The sequence below is a fragment of the Acaromyces ingoldii genome (assembly GCF_003144295.1).
Source record: "Acaromyces ingoldii strain MCA 4198 unplaced genomic scaffold FA10scaffold_1, whole genome shotgun sequence".
Taxonomy (NCBI): Eukaryota; Fungi; Basidiomycota; class Exobasidiomycetes; order Exobasidiales; family Cryptobasidiaceae; genus Acaromyces; species Acaromyces ingoldii.
The window spans coordinates 2,690,503-2,714,985 of NW_020290247.1; the positions used below are offsets into that span (position 1 = coordinate 2,690,503).

General features: G+C 54.1%; 8 protein-coding genes across 8 annotated transcripts; 3 read left to right on the plus strand and 5 right to left on the minus strand.

Moving 5' to 3' along the window:
- Window positions 1–1,602: 1,602 nt before the first annotated feature.
- FA10DRAFT_257918 (hypothetical protein) lies at window positions 1,603–3,505 on the plus strand (the record flags this gene model as incomplete). The annotated part of the gene is made up of 4 exons (XM_025519882.1): window positions 1,603–1,737; window positions 1,807–2,615; window positions 2,857–3,034; window positions 3,101–3,505. The coding sequence occupies 4 exons, from the start codon at window positions 1,603–1,605 to the stop codon at window positions 3,503–3,505; spliced, it is 1,527 nt and encodes a 508-aa protein (XP_025380869.1).
- A 2,637-nt stretch (window positions 3,506–6,142) lies between these two features.
- On the minus strand, window positions 6,143–6,816 carry FA10DRAFT_28375 (hypothetical protein). The gene has a single exon (XM_025523867.1). The coding sequence runs from the start codon at window positions 6,628–6,630 to the stop codon at window positions 6,214–6,216; it is 417 nt and encodes a 138-aa protein (XP_025380870.1). The 5' UTR covers window positions 6,631–6,816; the 3' UTR covers window positions 6,143–6,213.
- Window positions 6,817–7,995, minus strand: FA10DRAFT_28374 (phosphoglycerate mutase-like protein). Its single transcript, XM_025523866.1, has one exon. The coding sequence runs from the start codon at window positions 7,934–7,936 to the stop codon at window positions 7,004–7,006; it is 933 nt and encodes a 310-aa protein (XP_025380871.1). The 5' UTR covers window positions 7,937–7,995; the 3' UTR covers window positions 6,817–7,003.
- Window positions 7,996–8,086: 91 nt separating this feature from the next.
- On the plus strand, window positions 8,087–13,109 carry FA10DRAFT_28383 (P-loop containing nucleoside triphosphate hydrolase protein). Its single transcript, XM_025523873.1, has 5 exons — window positions 8,087–8,488; window positions 8,551–11,658; window positions 11,716–11,781; window positions 11,836–12,848; window positions 12,922–13,109. The coding sequence occupies exons 1-5, from the start codon at window positions 8,147–8,149 to the stop codon at window positions 13,016–13,018; spliced, it is 4,626 nt and encodes a 1,541-aa protein (XP_025380872.1). The 5' UTR covers window positions 8,087–8,146; the 3' UTR covers window positions 13,019–13,109.
- A 119-nt stretch (window positions 13,110–13,228) lies between these two features.
- FA10DRAFT_277428 (hypothetical protein) lies at window positions 13,229–14,301 on the minus strand (the record flags this gene model as incomplete). Its single annotated transcript, XM_025523384.1, has 2 exons — window positions 13,229–13,540; window positions 13,606–14,301. The coding sequence occupies 2 exons, from the start codon at window positions 14,299–14,301 to the stop codon at window positions 13,229–13,231; spliced, it is 1,008 nt and encodes a 335-aa protein (XP_025380873.1).
- A 216-nt stretch (window positions 14,302–14,517) lies between these two features.
- FA10DRAFT_264290 (NAD(P)H-dependent FMN reductase C4B3.06c) lies at window positions 14,518–15,640 on the minus strand. The gene has a single exon (XM_025520591.1). The coding sequence runs from the start codon at window positions 15,523–15,525 to the stop codon at window positions 14,938–14,940; it is 588 nt and encodes a 195-aa protein (XP_025380874.1). The 5' UTR covers window positions 15,526–15,640; the 3' UTR covers window positions 14,518–14,937.
- Window positions 15,641–15,874: 234 nt separating this feature from the next.
- Window positions 15,875–21,340, plus strand: FA10DRAFT_283307 (hypothetical protein; the record flags this gene model as incomplete). Its single annotated transcript, XM_025523829.1, has 2 exons — window positions 15,875–16,802; window positions 16,866–21,340. 2 exons carry the CDS (start codon window positions 15,875–15,877, stop codon window positions 21,338–21,340), a joined length of 5,403 nt encoding a protein of 1,800 aa, XP_025380875.1.
- Window positions 21,272–24,221, minus strand: FA10DRAFT_264292 (Pkinase-domain-containing protein). The gene is made up of 7 exons (XM_025520592.1): window positions 23,915–24,221; window positions 23,747–23,854; window positions 23,299–23,690; window positions 23,098–23,230; window positions 22,752–23,038; window positions 22,467–22,694; window positions 21,272–22,405 (listed from the first exon to the last, which is right to left on the minus strand). The coding sequence occupies exons 1-7, from the start codon at window positions 24,188–24,190 to the stop codon at window positions 21,529–21,531; spliced, it is 2,301 nt and encodes a 766-aa protein (XP_025380876.1). The 5' UTR covers window positions 24,191–24,221; the 3' UTR covers window positions 21,272–21,528.
- Between the last annotated feature and the right edge of the window lie 262 nt (window positions 24,222–24,483).

Genomic DNA, 24,483 nt, shown 5'->3' on the forward strand with positions numbered 1-24,483 from the left:
GATTGGCAAGGAGTAGCGGAGAATTCCGGTACAAAGAGAACGCCATCACCTCCCCCAGCGCTGCAATGGTCTTCTCCCACGTTGAATGCAGGTACAAGCACACTTGAGCGCACTACTCAGTTCCCTTCCCTGCAGACATTTGATGAATCGAAGTATAAGACAGACCGCCAGCGTAGGAAGTTTTCCCATCGAAATTTCGAGCTGCGCGAGGAAGAATGGGGAGAGTTATCGTCAAAGCAATTGTACCTCTTCAGCGTGACTTCGAGACATTTATCAAGGTGCAGGGTTGGGTACAAGAACGCTCTGATAGACTGGTGCCTAAAATGGCGTGCAAGTGGTATGAAGCCAAAGATGGTGAGTTACTCTAAAGCTGAAGTGGAGAGACCTTGGTCGCTTCTGACAAGGCACGAGACAACAGCCAGATGCGCCTGATGAAAGCTACTGTGGCGCTTCTCACGGTCTTGAGCGTTCAAATCAAGGGTCAGGCATCAATGTTAAACGAAAGAAGCCTTTACAGAGTATGAATATAGGTCTGAGCAACGAAATGCGGCACATGTGGAATAAGCAAGCTTTCGAGAGAGGTTCCATCGTCTCGAATGATCACCGCGATCATCGCTTCTTCACTCGTCCTGACGGAAGACGTGTATCGATATCTCTCGATGTGGCGGCCAGGTACAAGGAAGACATAGATAAAGTTCTCCGTTTATGGCAGAACGGAGCCCTTCGAAGCGAACAGGTCCGAAGCCAATTTCGCGACATAAGCAAAAAAGCGAAGACGGATGGCGCTTCACACTGATGTTTAGCGCGCGATGGAGCAAAGACATCCCGATGTGCTGCTAGAGTCTTTCCAACACTTTCTATATCTCTTTCGGAGCACAAAGCCCAGCCTCGAAGCCCTGCGCCTCTGTCTTTGTAATCTTATCTTTCTACGTCGAGAGTGTACATGTACTGTACTTCACTGTGCTTGACTGATTACATCCTTTCGAAGAGAACAAGCTGAAGGATCTGGTCGCCTACAACGTGTCTGTGATGAAGAGTGAAGGTGAACGCCGTGGAGCCCTGTGCTCAATCGTTCAGAGGGCTCACTTACATTCAATAACGAAGTGGACCCTTCTTGAGACAGTGTCTCGGATTTTTTGCACCGCTTTCCCTGTGCTACTCTCTTAGTTAAACTCTGCGTGTCAAGCCAAATGTCGACCAGTGGTGCGATTGTGCGCTTGCTCTCTACTATATCTTCGCACGCCCGCTTTTTCATCTCGTTCAGAAGTTCCTTTTTTCTCGTAGCTGTTTTGGAGGCAGTAGGGTGGGCTACAGCAGCGACGCGGTTCTAGCGAGGCAAGCTCTTGATCAATTTTCGCCTGAACTTTTACTATGCTTGAGTCGAAGACTGAAGGTCCGAGGGCTGACGTTTTGTGGCGGTGAAGATAGACGGAGGTCAAAGCTGTCGTCCCATGCACGAAGCGTCTTCGAGACATTGCCCCCGCGGCTCTCCAGTACGGGGCAAAGACAAATATGGCGCAACCTCGTCTTTGCTGCCGTTGTCACTTTGGGTGATACCCCAGACCATTCCAGATCCTTGCTTTTTTCTTCTTGACCATCACAATGACCCGAAGATCTGATTGGCTGTTGTTGCTCCTTTTCGTGGTGCTCGTCCAAGCAAATATCCTCCTAGGTCGACCAGCACCGACCGGCCGAGGCGATCACTGGCCGTTGCAAAACAGGCAAGAGCCTCAGCAGGTGAGTCGGATATTCCTGCTTTGCATACACTGCACACGATGAAGTCTGACAAAGACGTATGAAAAATAGGATCCTTCTCTTAAAGAGTGGGACTCAGAGCTGCAACATTTTCCCTTCCTGAGCCCTCTGAACGGAACTGCGGACCATCTATTTCTCGGTTCTGATCACCATCAAGACCATGTTGCCCATTTACAAAGCTCCCTTCAGCATCAGGGCGAGCAGGACAAACTTGGCCAAGTGCCCGTCCAACAAAGACACGGCGAAAGCGGAAAGGAGGGGTCCTCGAAACATCAACATGTCGCAGAGCGTCGCAAAAGGCCGTACTACAAGGTGTCCGAGCTTACTGAAGAACAACTTGCTCATCTTTCAGTGGACGATCGAATTCTTGTGTTGACGTCTGCCGATAAGACCAGTGGAGGGAAAAGGAAAAGGCGAAAGGAACTCCTCGAAAAAGTGTTCTCCGAAGAAACTCCAAAGAGCGGCAAAGACGACCATGGCCCATGTGGGCTAATGCCGAGCCAAGACCAGGAAGCACTGCGGGAAAAAGCTCACGAGTGCCATCAAATTTTGCAGAAGGATCACAATGAGTTGCGTTATATCGCTACACCATCGCGAAAGCTCTACACCTTATCCATCGATATTGCCAAAAAGAACGAAAATACGATCAGATGGCTCATCGAGAAATATCCCAAAATCCGTACAGCAGACAAAAGAGAAGAAGTATTTGAGAGAACGATACGAAAGCTGGAAATGACCCGGGAGACGAAAGACCCTCAGGATCCGGGAAACGAGGAAGAACAGCAACAAGCTTCAAAGGGCGTCTCTCCAGCGTGTTCCAGGGAAAAGGGCAAGCAGATCGATTCGGAAGAGATTCCATGGTACGGAGACTTTTTTGAACAGGAAGAGTTCAACACCCTACCTTGCTCTTGACGATCAAGCGGTAGAGGGGCAAGGAACAGCGGGGTCTTCCGGCAGAGAAAGAGCGCCATCACCTCCCCCAGCGCTGTCATCTATTACGGGTAATCCTCATTCTAACGCAGTAACACGTCCACCTAAGCGCATTTCCTTGCAGACTTTAAATTTTGATGAATCGGAGTGGAACTCAGACAGCAATCTCAGGACATCTTACCGTCGTTCATTCAAGCTCCGCGATGGAGAAGGAAAGGTGTTATCGCCGTTGCAGACGTATCTCTTCAGCGTTAATGCGGCCCGCCTGTCACCAGCGAGGCGTAAGCACAAGAACGATTTGATAGACATGTTCCGAATTTGGCGTCGAACTGGAGACAGGCCGAAGATGGTGAGTTGCTCTACGACCACGACGTTGAGAGACCTTAGACGCTTCTGACGAGACACGATACAACAGCCAGAGCCGCCCAATGACCTCTACTACAAATCCGTTCACAATCTTCAGCCTTCAAGCCAAGGATACAGCGAGCATAGCTCGGCAGTGCAGGGGTCAGACAAGATTGTGAGCGGAAAGAAGCTGAGGCTGAATGCGAACACAGGCTTGAAGGGCGATTTAATCAAGCATTGGAAAGAGGAGGCTGCCGAGAAAAAAACGATTATCTCGAAGATTCACGGTGATCGTCTCATCTTCATTCACCCAGACGGAACGCGTGCCTCGGTGTCACTCGATGATATGATCTTGCACAAAGAAGACGTAGAGATAATCGTCCAATTATGGCAAATCGGAAAGCTGAATCGCGATGAAGCTGCAAGAAGACTTTACAAAGTCAGCAAGAAACCCATCAAGAATCAACAGAAGTGAATGTCACTGCACAATATATGGAAGCGGGCCGGTCGCTTATGTGCTACTTGGATCTCTTCGAGCTGTTCACTCAAGGGCTCTTGCGGATTACGAGGGCCAGTATCTGGGATTTTTGTTGTTCTTTCTCTTTTAAAACTTGGAAGCGTATATAGTCTTCTTCGCGTTTGAAAAGCTACCTGGTTCTAAAAAGAAAAACAAGCCATAGAGAGTGGGCGGCCAGGACGTACTCGCAAAGAACAAGACGTAAAGGTGGACGAAGTAGAGCCCTGTGCTCGTTCGTTCAGAGGGCCCACTTACCCACAATAACAAAGTGGGCGCTTCCTGAAGCAGTGTGTCGTATTTATTTGCACCGCTTTTGTCTGTGTTACTCTGTTGGTTTAATCTCTGTGTGTCAAGCCCAATTTCGATCAGTTTTGCTCTCTTGTTATTCTTCGCACGCCCGATTCTTTTATTCCTAAAGATCTTTTTCTCGTGGCTATTTTGGACGCAGCCGGGGCGAGTCGCAGTATCAGTGATGCGGTGCGTGTGGTGCAGAATCTTGCTATCACTTTCGCAACGTCCAAAGTGGGGACACGAGCAATATTCGCACTGATGAAGGGCCAAGGGGATGACGGCCAAAGGACGAAGTAAATACGTCGAGTTTCAAGCGCAGGCAGTCGCCCTCTTTCGGAAACGGAATAAATTCGGCGTATATTTTTGTCCTCTGCTCGGAGGCACAAGCGATTGAAAAGCCCTAGGCACTCCCCAGCGCGTCTGAGTTCCTCTTCTGAATCAACCACGATGACCGAAGGACTAACGACGTTATTGTTCTTCTTCTATTTCTTGGTGTTCAAACAAGCGACTACCCTCCTCGCTCAACCAGTACCACCGGGAGGAGATGAGGGCTCCTCTCACCGGCATCAGAATATACAGCGTGTGAGGGTTTCTTTTTCTGCCTATTGTACAGTACTTTTTATTGTGGGTCGAAGCTGACGAGAATGCACTGACGGACAAGAATCCTGTTCATGATGACGACACATGGTTCATGGCCCTGCATGAGCTTCCCCTGCATGGTCATCATGACGAAGCCGCCCATCGTCAGCCAATTCTTTCACCTCATCGCTACAGTGTTCCTCACCAACATAATAGCTTACATATTGGAGAGGAACAAGGCTGGCCAATACTTCCGCTTCCCACACAGAGAAGTAGCGAGAAGAGCAAGGAAGACGCTTATGAAGCTTATGAGCGTCAAAATGTCGGACAAGGGCACACCCTACACTTCACGGAGCCACTCAGGTCCCCAGACGTACAACAATTTGTTCCCCTGAAAGGAAAGAGGCCTGTTGATATGAATGCCTTGCCAAGAGCGCGCGTCGGTCCTCCTCAACATCTCGAAGAAAAATGGAAACTTCCGAGACATCTGCGTCGCGGCAACGAACCTGTTCAATATTTGACCATGGAAATTGCACAGGCATTGGTGCGAAAGGCTGAACAGCAGAAATCAGTCGTCTGGAAGGATCTTGGTGACTTCCGCTATTTCGCGACATCATCGGGTGACATCTACGACTTGCCCATCGACAAGGCCATAAAAGAAAAGAGCCAGGTTGAAAAACAGATCAACATATTTAAGAAGCGTGCGCGTGACCCAAGGGCAGGGGAACTGTTCGGGCAGGCATTGAAGTACATCGAGATCGGAAGAAGTAACACTTCGAGAAAGAAGGCAGTCTTTCAAGCGCAACGTGAAGCTCTCCGGGTCGCTCATAGTCGGTCTCTTTTCAATGTTTCCCCCACCTTTCTCCCTTCTCCGAATGAGGCCGCATCGTCCCAGCTGCCACGGCACGAGGGTCATATCAATCGAAAGAAACAACTTCACGCTGCCGCGCCTCGGTCGCTTCATCCACCATTAGCCGTTTCCACTCATCATGACCCTGACGTCCACCAACAAAGCGTCATACGAGACAGGAGCGAGCACGGCAGCTTCCAGCCATCAATTCACATGTCGGCAGTTCACGAGAGCGGCAATGAAGGTGTCATTGCACAACAAATCGAAAGTCAGGCTCAGGAAGCACACACTCGTGCACCTAATGCGTTCACTAGCCTCAAGTAAGTCGATACCTCATATGGGTGAAGAAACGCATTCTAAGCCGGCTCCTCTAAAACTCAGTAAGAGAAAGCGCAAACAACCACGGGGTCACAATAAAGTTCAAGTCCCAGAAGTTTGGCCTATCGAAAGTAAGTCAGACCTGGCAGAACTGAAGAAAAAAGCTCAAGAACCCTCTTCTAACGGTGTTACAGCCTCTCCTACTCCTCCTCTTAGTGAGGTCGATATAACCCACCAAGCGTGGTACAGAGACATTGTCAACCAAATGCAAGAGAAAACTCCGCCTCTTCCTCCCTCGTCGCCCTTTACCTCTTTTGGCTGGCAAGGAGCAGATTGGCAAGAAATAGGGGAACCATCCGAATTCCAAAGATCCCCATCACTGTCCCCTTGGCGAGGATTGGAGGGGCCGTCCTCGAGTCACAGAAGTCCGTCACCTCCTCCCTTGCAAGGATCAGTAGCAACAAGCCAAAGTCAAGGAAACTCGCCACCTCCTCCTTTGCCACAATTACATCTGCACGCAACTGATGTGCATCCATCTCCCAACCTTCCCATCGGCAACGAGCGGCAATCGCATTCATTGACTACATTTAACTCGCCGTTTTCCCTTTCGCACCCTCCTTATTGGCCCCTAGCGACCTCGTACCAGCGGCCTCAACTGCATGAAGTTCAGTCGCCCTCCTCGCAGAAGATTGAAATCCCGAAGAAGAGGGGGAGGAAGCCACAGAACAGGCCCAATGTAGACTTCTTTCGTGATTTTGTGCTCAGGGACGAAGAAAAGGTGAAGCTGTCGCCAAAAAACATGAAACTCTTCAGAGCAGACCCTGCGAGGCTGTCCGATGCACGATTTGAACACTTGCAAAAGTTGGTGTCGCTGTTCCAAGAATGGCGCCATGGCGGGACCGAACCAAAAGTGGTGGTAAGTCAATGCATTGGCAACATATCGAAGAGTCTGGACAAAACTGACGAGACACGACGAGGGTAGCCGGAGGCACCTGATGGCCGCCGAGGACCTGGCTCTGCATCCAATCCTGACAACAGTGAGCATAGCGTCACGGCACTGAAGACAGACTCTAACTGCAGCAACGCAGGGGTGGACACTAGACCTTTTGCAGGTGTCCGTATGGCAACGCGCGACGCTTGGAAGATGCAAGCATCGATAGACAAGGCCACGGTCATTAAAGACATCGGAGGGTATCGCTACTATGCAACTCCTGGAGGGACTTTAGTGTCGGTGCCCCTCCCCATGGCAGAGCGCTACAGCGAAGATATTAACAACGCTCTAGAATCGTTGCGCCTGGAAATATGGGACGAAGAGAGGTTCAAATCGACAATGCTCTCCTTCCGAAGTCGAGTGATTCGTGGCGACCTTCCGCTGTCAATGGGGCGCGGGAACAGGGGAAGACAACGAAAAGTCACCGTCACGCCCTCTTCAGGTCGTCATGGGGCAGGCCGCTCAGAGCCTGCTCCTGTTCCTCGAAGCCCTGCGCATCTGCCCTAGATGTGCTCTTGGGCCTCAGCATTGTATCTAGCGTCCTTTGCTTCTTGTCGCTCGCGCTACTTCCAATTCCACCTCGTTGTCTCTTGAGGCCGATGAGGTGAGAAGTGTCGTTGGAAACCAGCAGGCGCCAAACCTGCCCATCACAGCTCAGAGTAAAGATGCCCGTGTTCGAGGTAAAAGGGAGCTGTGTCTGAGCATCTGGTGGCAGGACCAGTCGTAGGAATTTGTTGATCCACATGCCGTGCGATACGACGACTATGTGCTTTTGAGCCTGCTTCTCTTTTACCTGCTCGTCCCATGGTGTGGCCAAGAGGGACTTGAGGTGCTCGGCCTCGGTGCGCACACGATGACTCCACGCGACGTCGCTCTCCTTTGGGCCTTTGCCTCGCGGGAAGCCCGTGACACGACCTCGATTCGCAGTGGATGAGCCCTCTTGCGCGCCAAAGCACCGCTCAGCGAGGCCTGGACGGACGATGCATTCAACCAGTCGGTTGCCCTGCTGCTGCTGCGCGTCCTGGAGGGCCTCTGCCAGCGCCCTTGTTCTCCCTAAAGGCGATGTTAAAATCAGTGTGGGAGGCCTATCTACTAGTAAAGGCGACCTGGCCTGGTTCTTGATTCTTGTCTCTGCGATCGTCGTCTTTCTGATCGTAGTTGTCGTTGCTGCCGCAATGGTGGATGAAGTGGCGACCGACTTTGCAAGGGCGCGCAACTGGTTGCTCCCGTGAACGGACAAGGGCGAATCGGTGCTCCCCTGATAGATGTTGGCAACATTGGCTATTGTCTCTGGATGTCGAATCAGCGAGAGCAGCGGTCCATGTCCTCTACTGCTGCTCTGTTCCACCGACGGCGCCATGCCAGGTCCATTGCTGACTGGGCCGTGTTTGTGTCTTTGTCAACCTGCACAAGCCTCTGCAATCGAAGATTGGAAAGTGGAGGGAGACGGCCACGCGCGAGAAATTTAGACGCATCTGCAAGCCAAGGGTTTTTTTTTTTTTGCCGGTTAAGACGCACAAAGCAGACAGCTCTCGAGGAGGAAGGACGAATAGACAAGAGGGACGGACTGATGGCCAAGAAGAAGAAGGCCTCGTTGAAGCCTGTGGCCAATCGCGGCTTTGCGACGACTTCGACGCCCTCGTCAAAGAGGCAAGAGGCGGACGAGGCTCAGCAGGCTGAGGAAGCTGCAAGCAGCTCGGCCGCAACGCCCTCCCACGAAGCCACTCGCGATGGCGCCGCTCAGCTCCACAAGGCCATCGAGAGCATTGTCATAAGCGGGAAAGACGATGAAAATGAGAAGAGGGCGCAGCAAATGGAGTACGATCCAGCCAGAGAAGAGGAACAAGCGCTGCAGAATCTCGTCGAAAGATTGAGGGACCGTGTAGACAAGGATGTTGGCAGGCTCTGGAAGGTAAGTGATCAAATAGCCGACGAAAAGGGACAGCATGAACACCTCTAACGCCTATAACAAAGACCATCGAGTACGATCGAAGAATGACAAAACAGCTGCCCTTGTTCGACCTAGACGATGATGTCAGCAACGATGTGCTCGACTACTCGGCGCACAGCGGCACATACAAGCACGCTTCCTCTTCTTCGCATAATGAGTCTGAGCCTGGCGATGTCTCGTCGCTCCTCACCCATGTCTACCCGGGATCTGCTGCCTCAGAGTTGCTGCAGCGTGCCCTCGTCACCCACGCACTTCTTCTCAAGCTGGGCTTCACCGATGCGCAAGCGACCGAGGCGCTCCGCTGCTCAACGGACATGGCCGATGTCGAAGAGTGCATCGCTTACCTCGTCGCTGTCCTGCCATCCCAGCAGATTGAGGATGCCGTCAGGAGGAGCGAGGGTAAGCCGGTCAAGGGGCCAACCGCAACTGAGGAATGCAGCGGAGGTCAGGATACGGACGAGACGATACCGCCAGAGCACGAAGCCTTCTTCTTCGAGAGGATCAATGCATCTCTTCGTCGGCCGATTGCTGCCTCTGCATCTACAAGCAGTGCTCCTGCGTCCACTTCATCCTCTTCGGGCGCCCCGAGCGGAACAACGACACCGTCCCTCCCCAGCCCAGAGGTCGAAGAGGCGGCTCAAAAAGTCATCAGTCTGGCCCGGGAGGTCGAGGCGCAGTGCTCGGATCAGGATTGCATCGACGTCCTCGAGGATCCAACCAGCGCCTATGCGAAGGCCCGTCTTCTTCTCATACAGCTAGACAGGGCCTCATCGAAGTTGGAGAGAGAGGTCAAGGTGCAACACTCGCCTCCTTTGCCCGTCGTAGTGGAAGAGGCGAGGAATAAGCTGGCAAGGGCAAAGGCCGAAGCAAGAAATGTCGTCGATGAAGCCCAGCAGATGCCGACTTGGGAGAAAAACACGGCCGAGAGGCGTTTCCTCAAAGACAAAGAGGCGTGGGAAGCGGCGCAACCCGTTGAAGAAAAGAGAAGCGAGGAAATGATGGGCCCAGGAGAACGAACAAAGATCAACGGAGAAGGAAAGACGTCGGTCTTCAACGGTAGTGAGGAAAAGAAGGAAGAAGAAAAGGGCGATGACGAAGAGGAAGGCATGTTTGGCGACTTCCTTGACGAACAGCCCAACGAATTGCTTGAGGCATCGACCAACACGACGATCAAGGTAAAGGAGCTACCACCTCAAGTCCTTCGAGGTGCGGGAGGCAAAACACCACGATCAATCCTGAATGAAGCGCTTCGCAAGGTAGATTCGTATGCCACGGCGCGCTTCGAGCCCATCGAGACCAGCTCGAGGCTTTTTAGAAGTCGGTTGACGCTCCGATGGCTCGCTCATGGTACGGCTGTGCTTGACACGTACACGATGACTGGTGTTTGCACGGCCTCTCAGACCTCGGCGGACGATTTCCTTGCGGTTGCCGCATTGATGTGTGTTGAGGCAAACTCCAAGGCGCAAACGTATACGAAGTCGATGCACTCTGCTTGGAGAGATTGGTCGGAAGAGCTGGAGCAGAAGCGAGGTGCTGAGCGGGACCAGAAGAGTCGAGGTGGATTCAAGTCTATCCTTGAAGCTATCGGCGTCCGCCTTGTCGAGGAGAACGCCAAGGCCGAAGAGCGAGAAAAAAGGTTGAAGAGCATGCCGTCTTCTGCAATCAACAACGGCAAGGTGCCACAGCCTGAGGTGGCAGAAATCCTACCGCCACGCCAGAGTCCAGTCAGACTCAGTGAAGAAGCATCCAATCTCGTCAAGACGCTCTGGCAGGAGCGAAAGGAGAGCCCAAGCTTTCAAAAGATGCTTTGCGGCCGACAATCATTGCCCATCGCAGCATTCCAAACAACGATCCTCGACGTCCTGGAAAAGGACCAGGTGTTTGTCCTTTCCGGCGAGACAGGTTGCGGAAAATCAACTCAGGTCCCCGCTTATATTCTCGAGCACTGTTTATCACACGGCCAGCCTTGCAAGATCTACGTGACGGAGCCGAGGAGAATCTCGGCCATCTCGCTTGCCGAGCGTGTCTCGGCAGAGATGGGAGAGGCCAGAGGCTCGGTGGGCAAAGATCATAGTTTCATCGGATCAGCTGTGAGGCTGGAGAGCAACGTGGGCAAAAACGCTCGCCTCGTCTACGCCACGACCGGAATCGTTCTCAGAATGCTCGAGGGAAGCCGTTTGGAAAGTGTTACCCACATTATTCTCGACGAGGTACACGAACGCTCTATCGAGTCCGACTTTCTCCTCATCATCCTCAAATCTCTCCTCAGTGTGCGACCGGACCTCAAGGTTATCCTCATGTCGGCCACAGTCGACTCAGAGAGGCTCAGTGCATACTTCGGAGGCTGTCCTACCATCAGCGTGCCTGGACGAACCTTTCCCGTCGACGTGCGCTTTCTCGAGGATGCTGTGCAGCTCTGCAACTACACTCTGGAAGATGGATCACCATATATGCGTCGACAAAAGCGGGGCCGTAAAGAGGACGCTCCGGGCAACAAGGCAAGGCTGCAATCGACGGAGGCTGAAACACCTCCTGATCTGGACGACGATGACGAAGAGGAAGGCGATGACGAAAACCGAGGCTCCTCGTCCTCGCTGGGAAAGAAGTACACACCAAAAACGATTAGCACGCTGGACCGTATGAACGATGCCTGTGTCAATCATGAGCTCATCGTTGCGCTTTTGGAGCAAATCTGCTTCGAGAATGGAGAGCTGCAGGGTTACAGCGCCGCCACCCTCGTCTTTTTGCCCGGCTTAGCCGACATTCGAAAGCTGCACGATATCCTCAGTGTCCACTCGCACTTTGGTTCTAAGTTCTTCCGACTTCACGCCCTACACTCGTCCATTGCCAGTGAGCAGCAGGGCCTCGTCTTTGATGTGCCGCCTCCAGGCGTCCGCAAGATTGTCCTCTCTACCAACATCGCTGAGACGGGCGTGACGATACCTGATATCACCTGCGTCATCGACTCTGGTCGGCATCGAGAAATGCGCTTCGATGAGAAGCGGCAGATGAGCAGGCTTCTCGAGTGCTTTGTCGCCCAGTCCAACGCCAAGCAACGGCGAGGCCGAGCCGGTCGTGTGCAGCAGGGACTCTGCTTTCATCTCTTCACCAAGTACCGCCATGACAAGTCGGTGAGTGCGGTCAGCGCGCTAAGCTGAAACCAATTGAAGCTGATGAAACTTGAGCAGCTCGCTGAGCATCCGCTTCCCGAGATGCTTCGTCTCTCGCTGCAAGACTTGGCGTTGAAGCTTAAGGTGGGTCTTTCGCGTTCGTAGAAGGGACCCTTCTCACCGTTTTCTTTCTCATAGGTCATGAAAGTCAAGATCGGCAACACCGTCGAGGAGGCATTGGCCAAGGCACTCGATCCCCCTTCGTCGATCAACATTCAGAGAGCCGTGTCCGCGCTGATCGAAGTGAAGGCACTGACAAGCAACGAGGAGATCACGGCGCTCGGCCGCCATCTGTCCCGGCTTCCGCTTGATGTGCACATGGGCAAATTCCTGCTCGTCGCCTGCACCATGCAGGCTCTTGACCCTGCCCTGACAATAGCTGCGACGCTCAACTCAAAGTCGCCTTTCGTGGCTCCCTTTGGCCGCGAGGCCGAAGCTGAACGAGCCAAGCAGTCTTTCAATTCTTCAGGTCATCACTCTGACTTTATCACTTATGCCAAAGCCTTTTCGGCCTGGCGACGAGCAACGGATAACAACGTGGCGAGATCGTTCTGCAATGCGTCTTTCTTGAGCAGCAATAATTTGCAGCAAATTGAAGAGTTGCGCCAACAGTACATGGCCTATCTCGTCGACTCGGGCTTCGTATCTCTGGATCCAAGCCAGAGGCAGGAACTGCTGCATATCAAAAGAGGCAAACTTATGCGCGTGCCCGACCATCTTGATGGCAACGCAAACAGCCTGGCTATCCTCCACTCTGCCCTCGTCGCAGGTCTTTATCCGAAGCTACTTTCGATGGAGCCCAACACGAAAAGCAATCAGCTCAGGACGCTCGGGAATAATGCCCCTGCTTCGATTCATCCCAGCTCCGTCAACTTTGGTCTGAGGCTCTCGGAGCTTCCCAAGGGCATCCATCATTTCATCTACTTTTCGATCATGCAGTCCAAACGATTGTACGCCTGGGAGACGGGCGCGGTCAACGACCGTTGTATCCTCCTCCTGTGCGGTGACGCCGACTTCAAGTTCTCATCGGGCAGTCTCTACGTCGACCGGTCGAGGATCAGGGTAAGGACTTCGGACTTGAAAAAGCTTCTGGCCGCCAAAATGCTGCGAGAGCAGAACAGCCGCCTCATCAACGCCAGCTTCAAAAGCCCGTAAGTGCAATTAGCTTTACTGACCCCTGGCCTAGTGTAGCAAGAGCTGACATGAGTTTCGTTTCTCTTCCAGTGGGAAGCAGTGGACTGAAGAGCAAGTCGGCTTTTTCGAGTTGGCGACCAGAGCGCTGGGAATGGGCACAAATGACCGTGATAAAATACACTCATAGACATGAATAGATAGAGGAGAAGGGCACAGATATGCCAGAGGAGAGCGGAATTCAAGGGGACCAGCCTCCTTGTCATCCTCTAATCTCTGGCTTTCCGAGCTCCACTTCATCGAACACTACAGATTGGAGGAACTCGGTCTAATAGAAAACTAAAGGGGAGGGAAGGAGTCAAGGATACAAGGATGAGATGGTACAGCGTCGAGCGAAGGCTCAATCGTCGCTTTGGTCCTCGTTGGACTGGCTTTGCTTCGGTCGCTTTCCTCCTGTGGATGCCGAGCTCGCCTGAGAAGAAGAAGGCGAAGAGGAGCCATCGTCAGGACCGTCGACAAAGGACCACGTCATGCCTTTGAGTCGTCCTTCGTTTTGTGTGCCGAGCAGGTCGAAGGCACCCTTGGAAAAGTCGACGGAGCCTTCGGCGCACTCGGGGCATTCGTCGGTTACACGCGCGATGACACTCTTGCCATTGTAGGTGGCCTTGATGTACTTCTTGCAGGCCTTGTCTTTTCCGTAATTCTGGAAAAACTGGAGAACAGACGATTCGGCTCAGCACACGCGTCTGTCTGGTGAGGAATTCTAGGTCTACTTACCTTGGCGCTCAGGGCGGCAATCTTGTCTGTGTCTTGACTGACGATGCCGCTGCATGCGCCGGCACCAGTGCCGTTCTGCTCGAAAAATGTGGCATCTCCACTCCACTGACCTTGAGGGCCGGTCGCTCCGCTGCCTCCGCTTTGGTCCTGATCACCCTCCTGGTTGTCGTCGCCATTCTTTCCTCCATCGCCGCTACTGTCGCTGCCCCCACTGCTTCCCTTGTTGCCAGTGCTTTCCTTGTTGCCAGTGCTTTCCTTGTTGCCACTGCTTCCCTTGCCGCCACTTCCCTTGCCATTGTGGCTCTGTTGACCATTGCCCTGGTGGTGGCTGCCGTATTGTCCGTTGCCATTGCGTTGGGAGTTGCGCTTGTCATAGTCCTCATTTGACTCGGACCTCGTGACTCTTTTGATCTTGGCCATGCCCGAGTTATGGCGGCTGCTGTGTGCCTTAAAGGGACGGTCACGTCCACGAAGAGAACCAGAGCTAAAGGTCGCATTCTGGTCGACAGCCTCGTCCTCGTGCCGAGGCAGTGGATGGTCCGCAGCGAGGCCGTCGATGGCCTTTGGCGTAAGGCGCTGCATGCCCGTGAGACCACGCTTCTGCAGAGCCGGCTGCAGTGGCGACACAGAGGCGGAGTAGGTCGTGCTGGCGAGGGCCAGCGCAACGAGAAAGACGAAAACTTGGCGCGCGATCATTGTCGGTCGAATATGTCTCTATCAAAGAGGTAGTCCAGTGTGTCTTCTTAGGCAGTAGATGAAACAATGAACGGTCCTTGCCAGAAGGATTGCCGTCGGTAAGTAGAAAGATGCGAATGAGGAGAAGAGACGAGATGAAGAGGAGGGGAACGCACGGAGGAGAGACAAGCACAGGTCCTTTATATGCTCCGAGATAGGGGGAGGAAATTTCGTAGAGGGCGATATTCTCAGCCTTTGCATTAGAGCAGAGCAGCGTGGTCGAGCAAGGTGCACATGCTTTAGTAGGCAACGACACAGCAGCGCTCAAGTGCTCAGGGATTTTGTTGCTTTAACTACCAGGGACGATGCGAGTGTCTCCCTGGAGAGAGACGACCGCGAGGTCTTTTGCTGAAAAAGGTACAGGAAATGGGCGTAAATTTTTTGGACGCCAAACGCGTCCCTGCTTTCCCGTACCCTACGACCACCCGAGATCGAAATCTGGTGCCTTTCCTGACAAAGTTCAACAGGCATGCTTTCCCTCCTTTGCAATTTCTGACAAAGCACGGCAATTTCCATGTGCCTTCGCAGAGTCACAGAGCCTGACGCGGGCACGTATCGCAATAGGGCGTCATTGTGATATGTGTCTGTGCAGAACCCTTACTTGCTGCCAAAGAGCGCTGTGAAAGCACCCCAGGCCTTTTTGACGTCCTCTTCTTTCTCTTCCCACTTTGCTATCGTGGCGTCGTCCGCAGGGCCAAGAGCTGTCTGCGGGGGACTGATGTTGAGCTCGATGCGATCTTCGGAAGCCTGCATGCGAAGTCCCTTTAAGACCTCAATGAGCTGCTCGCCGGCTTTCCCGCCTCCGCGACCTCCGTATGTGACGACCATGCCTGGCTTTCCGGTCCATTCCAGGAAGAGTTGATCAAGGGCATTCTTGATCGAGGCCGGGTAGCCCCAATTGTACTGGGGAGATACGAAGACGAAGCCGTCGTACTTGCGCACCTCTTTGGACCAGACGTTGGTTTCGGGACATCGGTAATCATCTCCGTCCGTCATTGTCTTGTGCGCGGGAAGACCACCCTCGGGGTAGCTGAGAGGCAGTGGGTATTGCTTGAGGTCGAGGAGGTGCAGACCAAAGCCACTGGTGGCCTGTCCCTCAAGCTTGCCCTTAAGCCACTGGGCAACCTGTGGACCGACTCGCGGCTCGCGAATCGAGCAGATAATGATGCCGACCTTGAAGCTCATCGTGCTTGCTTGGTGTCTGCACAGCTCAGGTTCGTCTTGTGTGACACTTTATATGGGAGGAGAGCTGTCATGCTCCCGTCGGACTTTCGATCGCATGAGAGCTCGTCCCGGCGGATCGGAAAGGAGATACGACGATTTTTCGGACGTGCGCGCATTGCTTGAGTGCAAGGCCGTGACTAAAATTTGGAAAATGACATTAAGCTGTGTGACAGAAGTCTTCCTTTCCTCCACTCTTGACGAGGAGATTTGGTGAGCCTGCAGAAGTTCTTTCTTCTCTTGATCGCAGTTACCAGCAGCCCAGTCAGGATCGAGGCGAGGTCCTAGACGCCGACGCCGACTGCTGCAAACAATGCCCAAAAACACAAAATCGTCGGCATCGTCGGCGACCCGGAAGAAGCAGGCGCAAAAGGCAGCCAAGAAAGCAGGCGGCGATCCTGCAGAGGCGGCCGGGGCCTCTTCGTCGTCGGCAGCAACGGCCAAGCAGCCGGCACAACGAGGGCAAAAGAAGGACAAGAAGACCAAGAAGAATGAGCCAAAGAAGAAAGTCTACATTCCCCCTTCCAAGCCTCAGCAGGCCGTCTTGGATCCGCTCGACAGCCTCGGCCTCGCCACGCTGCTGCCCAGCGATCTCGTCGTGCTACTCAGAAAGGCCTCAAAGAAGGACGTTGTGACAAGAACAAGAGCTTTGGAAGGGTTCGCAGACTGGATCAGAGATGTATCGCTGTCGCAAGAAGAAAGAGACAGTGCCCTCATCATCGCGCTTCCCTCGTGGGCCCACCTCTTCCCGCGGCTGTCTGCTTCGCCCAACCGCAGGCTCCGACTACTGACCGCACAGATCCACCAGGAACTCCTTGACAATGCTGCCATCTGTGCCGAACTCTTTGCCCAGCCCCAACTCGTTGATTCAATCCTGGCCTCGACGTTGATTATGGCCTTTGATCCCGACCGCATCGTCTCGCGCCTGGGCCGAGCCACTGTCGAACGACACATCAGCATGGAGCAAGATGAGCCAAGAGCAGACATTGTAGCCCTGGACGATTACATGGATTCGATCGTGTCACTCGTTGGCGACCACCTGCTCCATCCTCACTCCCTGCTGGGACCTTGGGCCTCTACCTCGAATGGCAATACGCCAGGGACACAGACGCCTACTACGGAGAACGGCAATCCGCTGAGAGATGCAAAGAACAGGGATGACGTCAATGTAGAAGAGGATCCGGAGGGGACAGACGCCAGGCTGGTCTTCTCGAGCTTAGGTGTGCTTGGGTACTTGATCGGTGAGCAGGGATGTGCAGTCAACAGCGGAAAGGTCGTTCACTAAGCTTTCTCCTCCTTTGCAGCCTCGCTGCGGGCAAGATCCAAGGAGGTCCCCGAGTCCATCAGTGCCCTTATTGAGTCTCAGACAACGTGGACAGCGCTCAATCCCGATGCGCAGTCAGAAGACGACGAGCGCAGACAGCTGGGCGTCTTGTCACCGATCGTACGGACCGCCGCTTGGCAGCTTCTCAAGACGCTCACGTCTGCCTGGCCAGAGGGTCTCGATCTTTGCCTGCCCATCGCTGGACCACGCGCGCTGAATGCGACTTGGAAGGAGAAGGACGCAGGAGTCGTGCCTCTGTTGAGGGAGAGCCTAGTGTCGCTGCTGCGTGCTCGGCCAGGGGTGTGGGCCATGTCATCGGACAAACGTCTGGACAACGACGAAGAAGACGAGGATGAGGACGAGAACGGGATCGAGAACGATGGCGATCTTTCCGACGACGAGGCTGAGGAAGAGGAGGAAGAAGCAAAAGAGCAAGAGACAAAGGCGACCTTTTACCACGGCTTCCTGGACTATCTCTCCTCCGCCCTTCAGGGCGTATCGACGTCATATCCCATCGTCATCATCCTCCTTTCCACACTGCCTGCCGACCTCTTCCGACCCACTGCAGCATTTGCCAACGAGCTTCTAGCTGCCTTTTACAGACCAGTCGATGAGCGGACACTCGAAGGCAGAGAAGCACTGCGATCCTTCCTTCCAGCGTTCTGCGAATGCCTCGTCTGGATTTCCGCTCGCATCGCTCGGAGAGGCCAAGCATCGGATGAAGATTTGCTCGAGGCAGAGAGTGTGGTCAAGGAGAACCTCTTGGTATTCTGGAAAGACTTTGTCGGTACGCCCTCTGGCGAGTCAACCACTGCGGAAGATGCAGCCCTGAGGTCATCGCGCACCAGGCTCATCGGAAATGATGCCGTGGTGAGAGAAGTGAGCGGACTGCTCCGAAGACTGGCGAATGTCGATTCAAAGCTCGCCGCCCAGGTGCTCGACCTGAGTCGAAGAACGTTGAGCGCATCCATCTTAGAGGGTGCGGATGCCGGCGACAAGGACGAGGACGTCATTGATCGAACGATTGCCATCCTCGGAGCAGCTGCTCACGGCGGCTCCACTGCCTCTGAACACCTCAGATATGCGATTACAGACCTGGCCAGAGATGTGAGCGGCACAACTGCCAACCTTCTCGTTGCTAAAGATGAGAGCGATGATGCAGAAGAACAAAAGCGTTCGCTTCTCGTCATCTCGCGCCTTCTGGCTACCTTTCCCGCCGCGCACAAAGAAGAGCCGATCCGCCGTGCCATTGGGCTTGTCGTCGAGCAGCTTGTGGGACGTAGTGCAAAGCTGAGCCTTCTTTCTTCGCCACGCGTCGCCGACTTGCTGGTATCCTATCTGTTCCTTGTCGAATCACGACAGGAGAAGAGAAAGAGATTGCAGGAGATACTCAAGGCACTCGTGGTCCCCAATGCTACGGTCGACATCGACCTGTTTTCCCAGACAGACCGGGCCCTGAGACTAGCATTTCCAACTTCAGACGACGAAGAGGATATCATGTCGCCGCCTAGCGAAGCAAGTGAGCTAGACGTGAAGGTCGAGAAGCTGCTGCTAGAGGCGCTCGAAGGAGACACTCCTGTCGACACGACGACACAAACAATTCTGGCTCGCTTACTCGACCATCCCGGTCCCTATATCCTGCAAGAAACGGCCATGCAGATGCTGCATACAGTCGTGTCCAGCCTCGACCAAAGCTATCGAAGTCTCTGGCTGCTTGCTGCTTGGCTCCGGTCTTCTCCTTCGCAGCGAGGACTACAGTGTATCAAGGACGAGACCCTGAGGCCCGTCGCGTCCGCAGCTTTCTCGGTGGCTTACCTGGGAACGTCAGAAGGAAAAGAGATCGATCGAGGAGTCGCCAGGGGGATGTGGAAAGAGATCCACACTTCCGCGCCAGAAGAGGCGAGAGATCTCGTCACAAAGTCGCTTCGAACTTCCGTACTCGATGTCAGCATCAACTTGCAGCAGGTCATCTCCGGTTGTCGAGCCGCGTTTCAAGGCGCCCAGCTTCAGTCTATTCTACCTGAACAAAAGGGGTTGAGAGAGCTCCTGCAAAAGTGTGCTCTGGATCCATCTCCTTCATTGGCGATCGTCGATCCTCTTGTACCTTTCACCGGCTCCGGTCAGCGAAGCCATTACGATGACCAGGGGCTTAGCGCATTGGCTCGTTGCGGTGTAACCATGCTCACGGCATTCGAAGAGGACGGGTTACTGGCGAGAAGAAGCGCATCATCACTACCAAGCCTTCTGGCGTTCGCCATTGCGGCTGAAGATTCGCTCCTGCAGCCCGGCTCTGCGCTCAGCCACTTTTCGGCGGAGGCTGACCAAGCCGCGCTTCGGCGCTGGGTGCCTGCAGCAGTTGAAGTGGCCACGTCGATCCTATCAGCCAGCGCTGGGCAGGTAGACGAACAGTGGCACGTACAAGCAATCGAAAGCCTCCAGAAAGGTCTGGAGATCGAAAATGATGCGCTGTTGACGTCACTGTCGTTTGCCTGGCATTTGGCCGGTCACGAAACGACGTCGTCGATGGGTACGCGCATCTTCTCCCGCCTCTTCGCAGGTGTTCTTGCCTTTAGCGGTGCAGGCGAGGACGACGCCAAGCGGTGGCTGCGTTTGGGTCAGATATCGCAGGAGAGTCGACCGAGGTTGAGTGAGGCGATTCTCATCAACGTAAAAGACCTTGTCGAAGAGAGCCGCGAGTACGACCGAATGCGAAATGAGATTGCCGCTCGACTGGCTGGCACGCCGCCAGAGAAGGCTGCCGCATCTGGACTACGAGATCTTCGCCTGCTCGTTGCTGCTGCTCCAGACGTTGACTCGACAGTGATGTTGATTCCTCAACAGAGGGCCATCATGCTGTTAAAGACCTTCCAAAGATGGGTTGCCAGCGACGAGGCAGACGACTTTGACGATGAGGTGCATGCGCGCATGGCTCAAGTCTTCACTCATGTCCTTCCGATCGTACAAGAGATGGCAGGAAGCCATTTGGACCTGTGCTTTGACCTCGTTGAGGCCAATCTGGACGGCCGCGATCTATTCGACATGAGTCAATTGCCGCTCATTCATTCTTCTCTCGTCCTGCTCGACACTCTGCGAACACTATCCGCCCAGAGCGAGACGTTGCGAGAAGTCTGGAAGCAAAGGCGAGCGGCAATTTACGAAGTCGTTCGAGGCCTCTTTCTGTCTCTCGCCAAGGTCACTGCCGTATCGGGATCAGAGGACGGGGAGAAGGCTGTATCTGTTCCGCAAGAGGTCAGCTTCACCATTCTGAGCGACTTTGTCCGCCTTATGCCGCCAAAGGCGTTTCAGTCTTCTGAAGACGTTGAGGAACTCTGCAAGATCATCGAGAGGGGACCTTCGCCAGATCTGCAAGTGACTGCGTACAGACTCCTGGGCCACAGTATCCGAGAGCGGGTCAAGGAACTTGTCATTGAGGCAGCGGTGGGATCCAAGCAGCAGGAAGAAGCGGGGGCAAACGAAGATGCAACACCGATACCAACAGCACCACCAGTCAAGGTTGATTTCATGGGGAACCTTGCCGCCATGGCCAGCTGGCCGCCGCAACACAACAGCAGCTTCACTTTCCTTCTGGCCTGGCTGGCATTGCTCGATCACTTTGAGGAAGCTTCGTTGCAGCTCAAGGCGACGTTTGCAGGCTTGCTCCAGGAGAGAGAAGCTATAGCCAGTAGCCTCTTGCCGGCAATGCTCGACCTCACGATGACGGCTTCAGCTGAGGTGACAAACCCGCCATTCGATCCCAGCAAGTGGTCCATCGACGAAGTCTTTCTTGACGAGATTGATTCAAAGAGCCCAAACGCTATTCGCCTCTTTGCGACGCACATCTACTTCCGATGTCTTGTGCACGTACCGAACCTCGTTCGCGAATCGTGGTACTCGCTCCGGGACCGCCAACAGTCCTTGTTCTTGCGCAACTTGACATCGAGGCACTGCTCGCCCCTGCTCTCCCTTCGAGAGCTGGCCCACCTCCGTGATCCGTCTACGCTGAAGCGCATTGAAGACGAAAGCATGTCGGTCCGGGTTCTGGCAAACGAGGTCGTAGCGACTTACACGGTCGACGAATATCCCCTCGAGATCGCCATCAGCATTCCCAATGACTATCCCCTACGGTCCGTCGAGGTCAAAGACCTTAAACGCGTTGGTGTGAGCGAATCCACCTGGCGAGCCTGGATCCTGGCCGTTCGTCAGCTCATTGCGGGAAAGAATGGGCTGGTGTTCGATGCACTCATGCTCTTCAAGTCAAACGTCGAAGCAAAGTTCTCGGGCTTTGACGAAGATTCTACTTGCGCCGTCTGCTACTCGATCGTCAGTCCCACGGATCGATCACTGCCGACGAAGCCCTGCAAGACGTGCAAAAAGAAGTTCCATTCGAGCTGCTTGTACAAGTGGGTCTCTACCTCTGGGTCATCTACGTGCCCCCTCTGTCGATCGATTCTATAAGCACCTGTCCCAAAAGGGCAAAGCGTGTGCGGATTGCCCTCTTTGAGCGAGTCGCACATACGGCCTAATTACTGTCAGTATCGCTTCTGTCAAGTAGTCCAGGGCCAGCCCTGATAAGTCGATACTCTTGCTGCTGCAATTGCTATTTACAAATACAAGGAGCGAGGCAGGAAACTCGCGCCATCTTCTCACGATCCCCGAGCGACGCTTACATCCTCGTCTCTCTGCCCGAAATAAGCGGCAGAGGCACCTTCAGGTGGCTTGATATCTTCCTCGGTGGGGGAAGAAACCGTCGGCTCCTGTGTCAAGACTTTTGTCTCCCCTCGGGCATTGCTTTTCTTCCTTTCGCCAGCTGAATTGGTGATGGGTGATCCACTGCCTAACTCGCTCGCGGGCAGCGGCGGCTGCGGGTCGCTTTCTCCTCTAGCAGCTTCCTTTTTCTCGCCGTCACCGCTGCCTGTCAGCCCTAGATTTTCGCTTGCGTTGGCGACAAAAGCCTTGACGCTGTCCACCGTCGAGTCATTAGAGTGTCCCGATCTAGAGTCTACAGTTGTGGCCATCGTCGTTTCGGTATCGGCCTTGGTATCGAGCATGTTTCTTCCGCTACTGGTGACTTTATTAAGGATCGAAGAGGCAAGATTAGAGCCGCCGCCGCCTTCTTCGTCGTCCGATCCTGTGGGACTCTCCGAGATCAAGGGCATGTCTTTGGCAGACTCGCCCGCTGCATCAACGTTTCCTTTTTCGTTCTTGTCTTGCGAGCGGACTGTCGGTGAATGATCGCTGTTATCTTGCGCTTGCTCGTCATTTGATCCAAAAATGACTTTGCTGGCTGTGGACAGTACGTGGGCGGTGGTCTGAGCTCCCGCAGCGACATGTGCAGCTGCCACAGATTTGATACCCGGGTCGTCCGGCGACGAAGAGTCAGATGTTGAAGCTGATTTGTTGTGAGAGCTCGAGCTCGGTGGCTGGGTAGGTGTGAGGGCATGCGCCAATTCGGTGACGCTGCCAGCCGAGGAAGCCCGCGAGCCAGCTCGCTTGAACTTGGAAATGGCTCTCGCCAGGGTGCTGGGAGGACGAACGACTGAGTAAGCGCAGGACAAGTACAAGCCCTCATAGCATGACCCACAAGACGCTGGCAATTTTGCAGATGGCTCGATCCAGATCTTCCTCGGTGACTTCGCTGACGATAGATTGGGCATTGTCCTCCATGCTCAAGACTTCTTCCTTGCCATCCTCCGTGATCCAAGGATGGTGTCTCATTTCCGCAATTGTGATCCGCTTCGACGGATCTTTGGTTAGGAGCTTCTCCAGCAAGTCGACGCATGATGACGAGAGATGGTCGGGGAAGTCGGGCCTGAATCAAGACAGGATATCAGCGGCAAGCCTGTCAGTTATCACTCAGTAAACTCACTTATCGCTCTTGATGGCCTCGTACAGTTCGAGAAATTGTCCCTTGTCGAATGGGAGATGACCGACAACCATGCAGTAGAGCGTGACACCGAGGCTCCAAACATCGTCAGACTTGCCGTGAAAGTCACCGTGCTTAGCTGTACATAGCTCGGGGCTCATGAAGGCCGGGCTCCCTGCGCTCTTCTGTAGTGTATCGTCGCCCGGCTTGGTGAACATCTCCGACACTCCAAAGTCGACAATCTTGCACGTCTTTCGATTGTCTTGCAGCAGAATATTGTCAGGCTTGATCTGCAGCAGGTCAATGTCAGCACATGTCGGTTCTTCCATTCTGCGATTATCAATCTCACATCGCGATGGACAATGTCGTTACAGTGCAGGTACTCGACTCCGAGCATGATCTGGACAAAGTAATCCCTCGCAACCGGCTCCTTGAGGGGCTCGACCTGTTCGTGAATTTTGACATCGATGACCCTTCCATCGCTGCGCATGGGGGCTGTTCAGCTTCTTCGGAGAGCGCTTTCATCGTGAGAGGTGCGGACAAGACTCACGGACAGTACTCAAAGACCATGTAGAGGCCGTCTCGGCTTGGGTCATCGAGCACCTCGAACAGCTGGACGACATGGGGATGGTCAAGCTTCTTGAGAATGGCAATCTCATGCCGGATGAGCGACAGCGGGTCGTCGGTCTCTGCTGGCTCGAGATCAGCGGACTTGGGTCCTCGCTCGTCGTCCACATTCAGGCGACTGAGGCCTGGTATGATTTGACCGTGATTAGGACCCTCCCCTCCACCTCCAGCGTCGCCGGCACCACCCCTGCCCATTCCTCCTCTCGCTGCAACGCCACCACGAGCGCGAGCGCGGACGGCTCTTCCTAGCGGTCGCCTCAGATTGGCCGCCCTGTGTGTCTTCCTCAGACGGGTCTTGCCAAATTCCTTGATTGCCTGCGTTACAGCATGTGAGCCGGGGAAACCAAGGAGGCTGGTCAGATCCTACTCACGAACTCCACAGAAGGATCGTGGACGAGGCAGGCCCTGTGGACCACGCCATAAGCGCCTTGTCCGATCACCTCAAGGAGTCGATATTGATTGATAATCCTCGATCCATCCTGTCAGATCGTCCTCGTAAGTCCGGGCGGACGCTTGCACAGTCGTCAGCGTGCACTTACCTCGAGATGCCGCGTCGTTGCATCAAGTGTCTCTTTGTACCGATGGCCGCTCCCGCTCGAAGACTGTCGATGTGCGTGTCCCGATGAGCTGTTACGTGATCCTGCCTTTGTCGAAGAAGACGTGGAGGGGGTCGGGGCATGGCGCACAGACAGTGAAGGCCTCTTCTTCTGCACTTCCTCTTGCGGCTCTTGCGTCGTCGAGGTCGAGAGTGGCGAGGCAGAGGGAGAGTGAAATACAGCGTCTTCCGACGGCGAAGATGCCAGCGGACCACTCATGGTGTATGGTCGTGATACAGGCGCAGGGTGGTTGACAGGTGCGAGAAAGCAGTGAACAGATCGCTCTGCCCCGTCGCGTGGCTCACTCGCGTACTCCACTTTTCAAATGCCGATGCTCTTGCAGGCATGCGATTAGAATCTGAGTTGGGCACTCATTACGTACAGTACGATGCGAAGAGGGGGAGATAGTAGTGGTGAGCCATTGCTTGCCCTCTGAGAGAGCTTGTATCGGAGCTCTGCCTAAAGGTGGCCAGAAGAATTATTTCGCTCGTTTCAAACAAACGCAATGACGT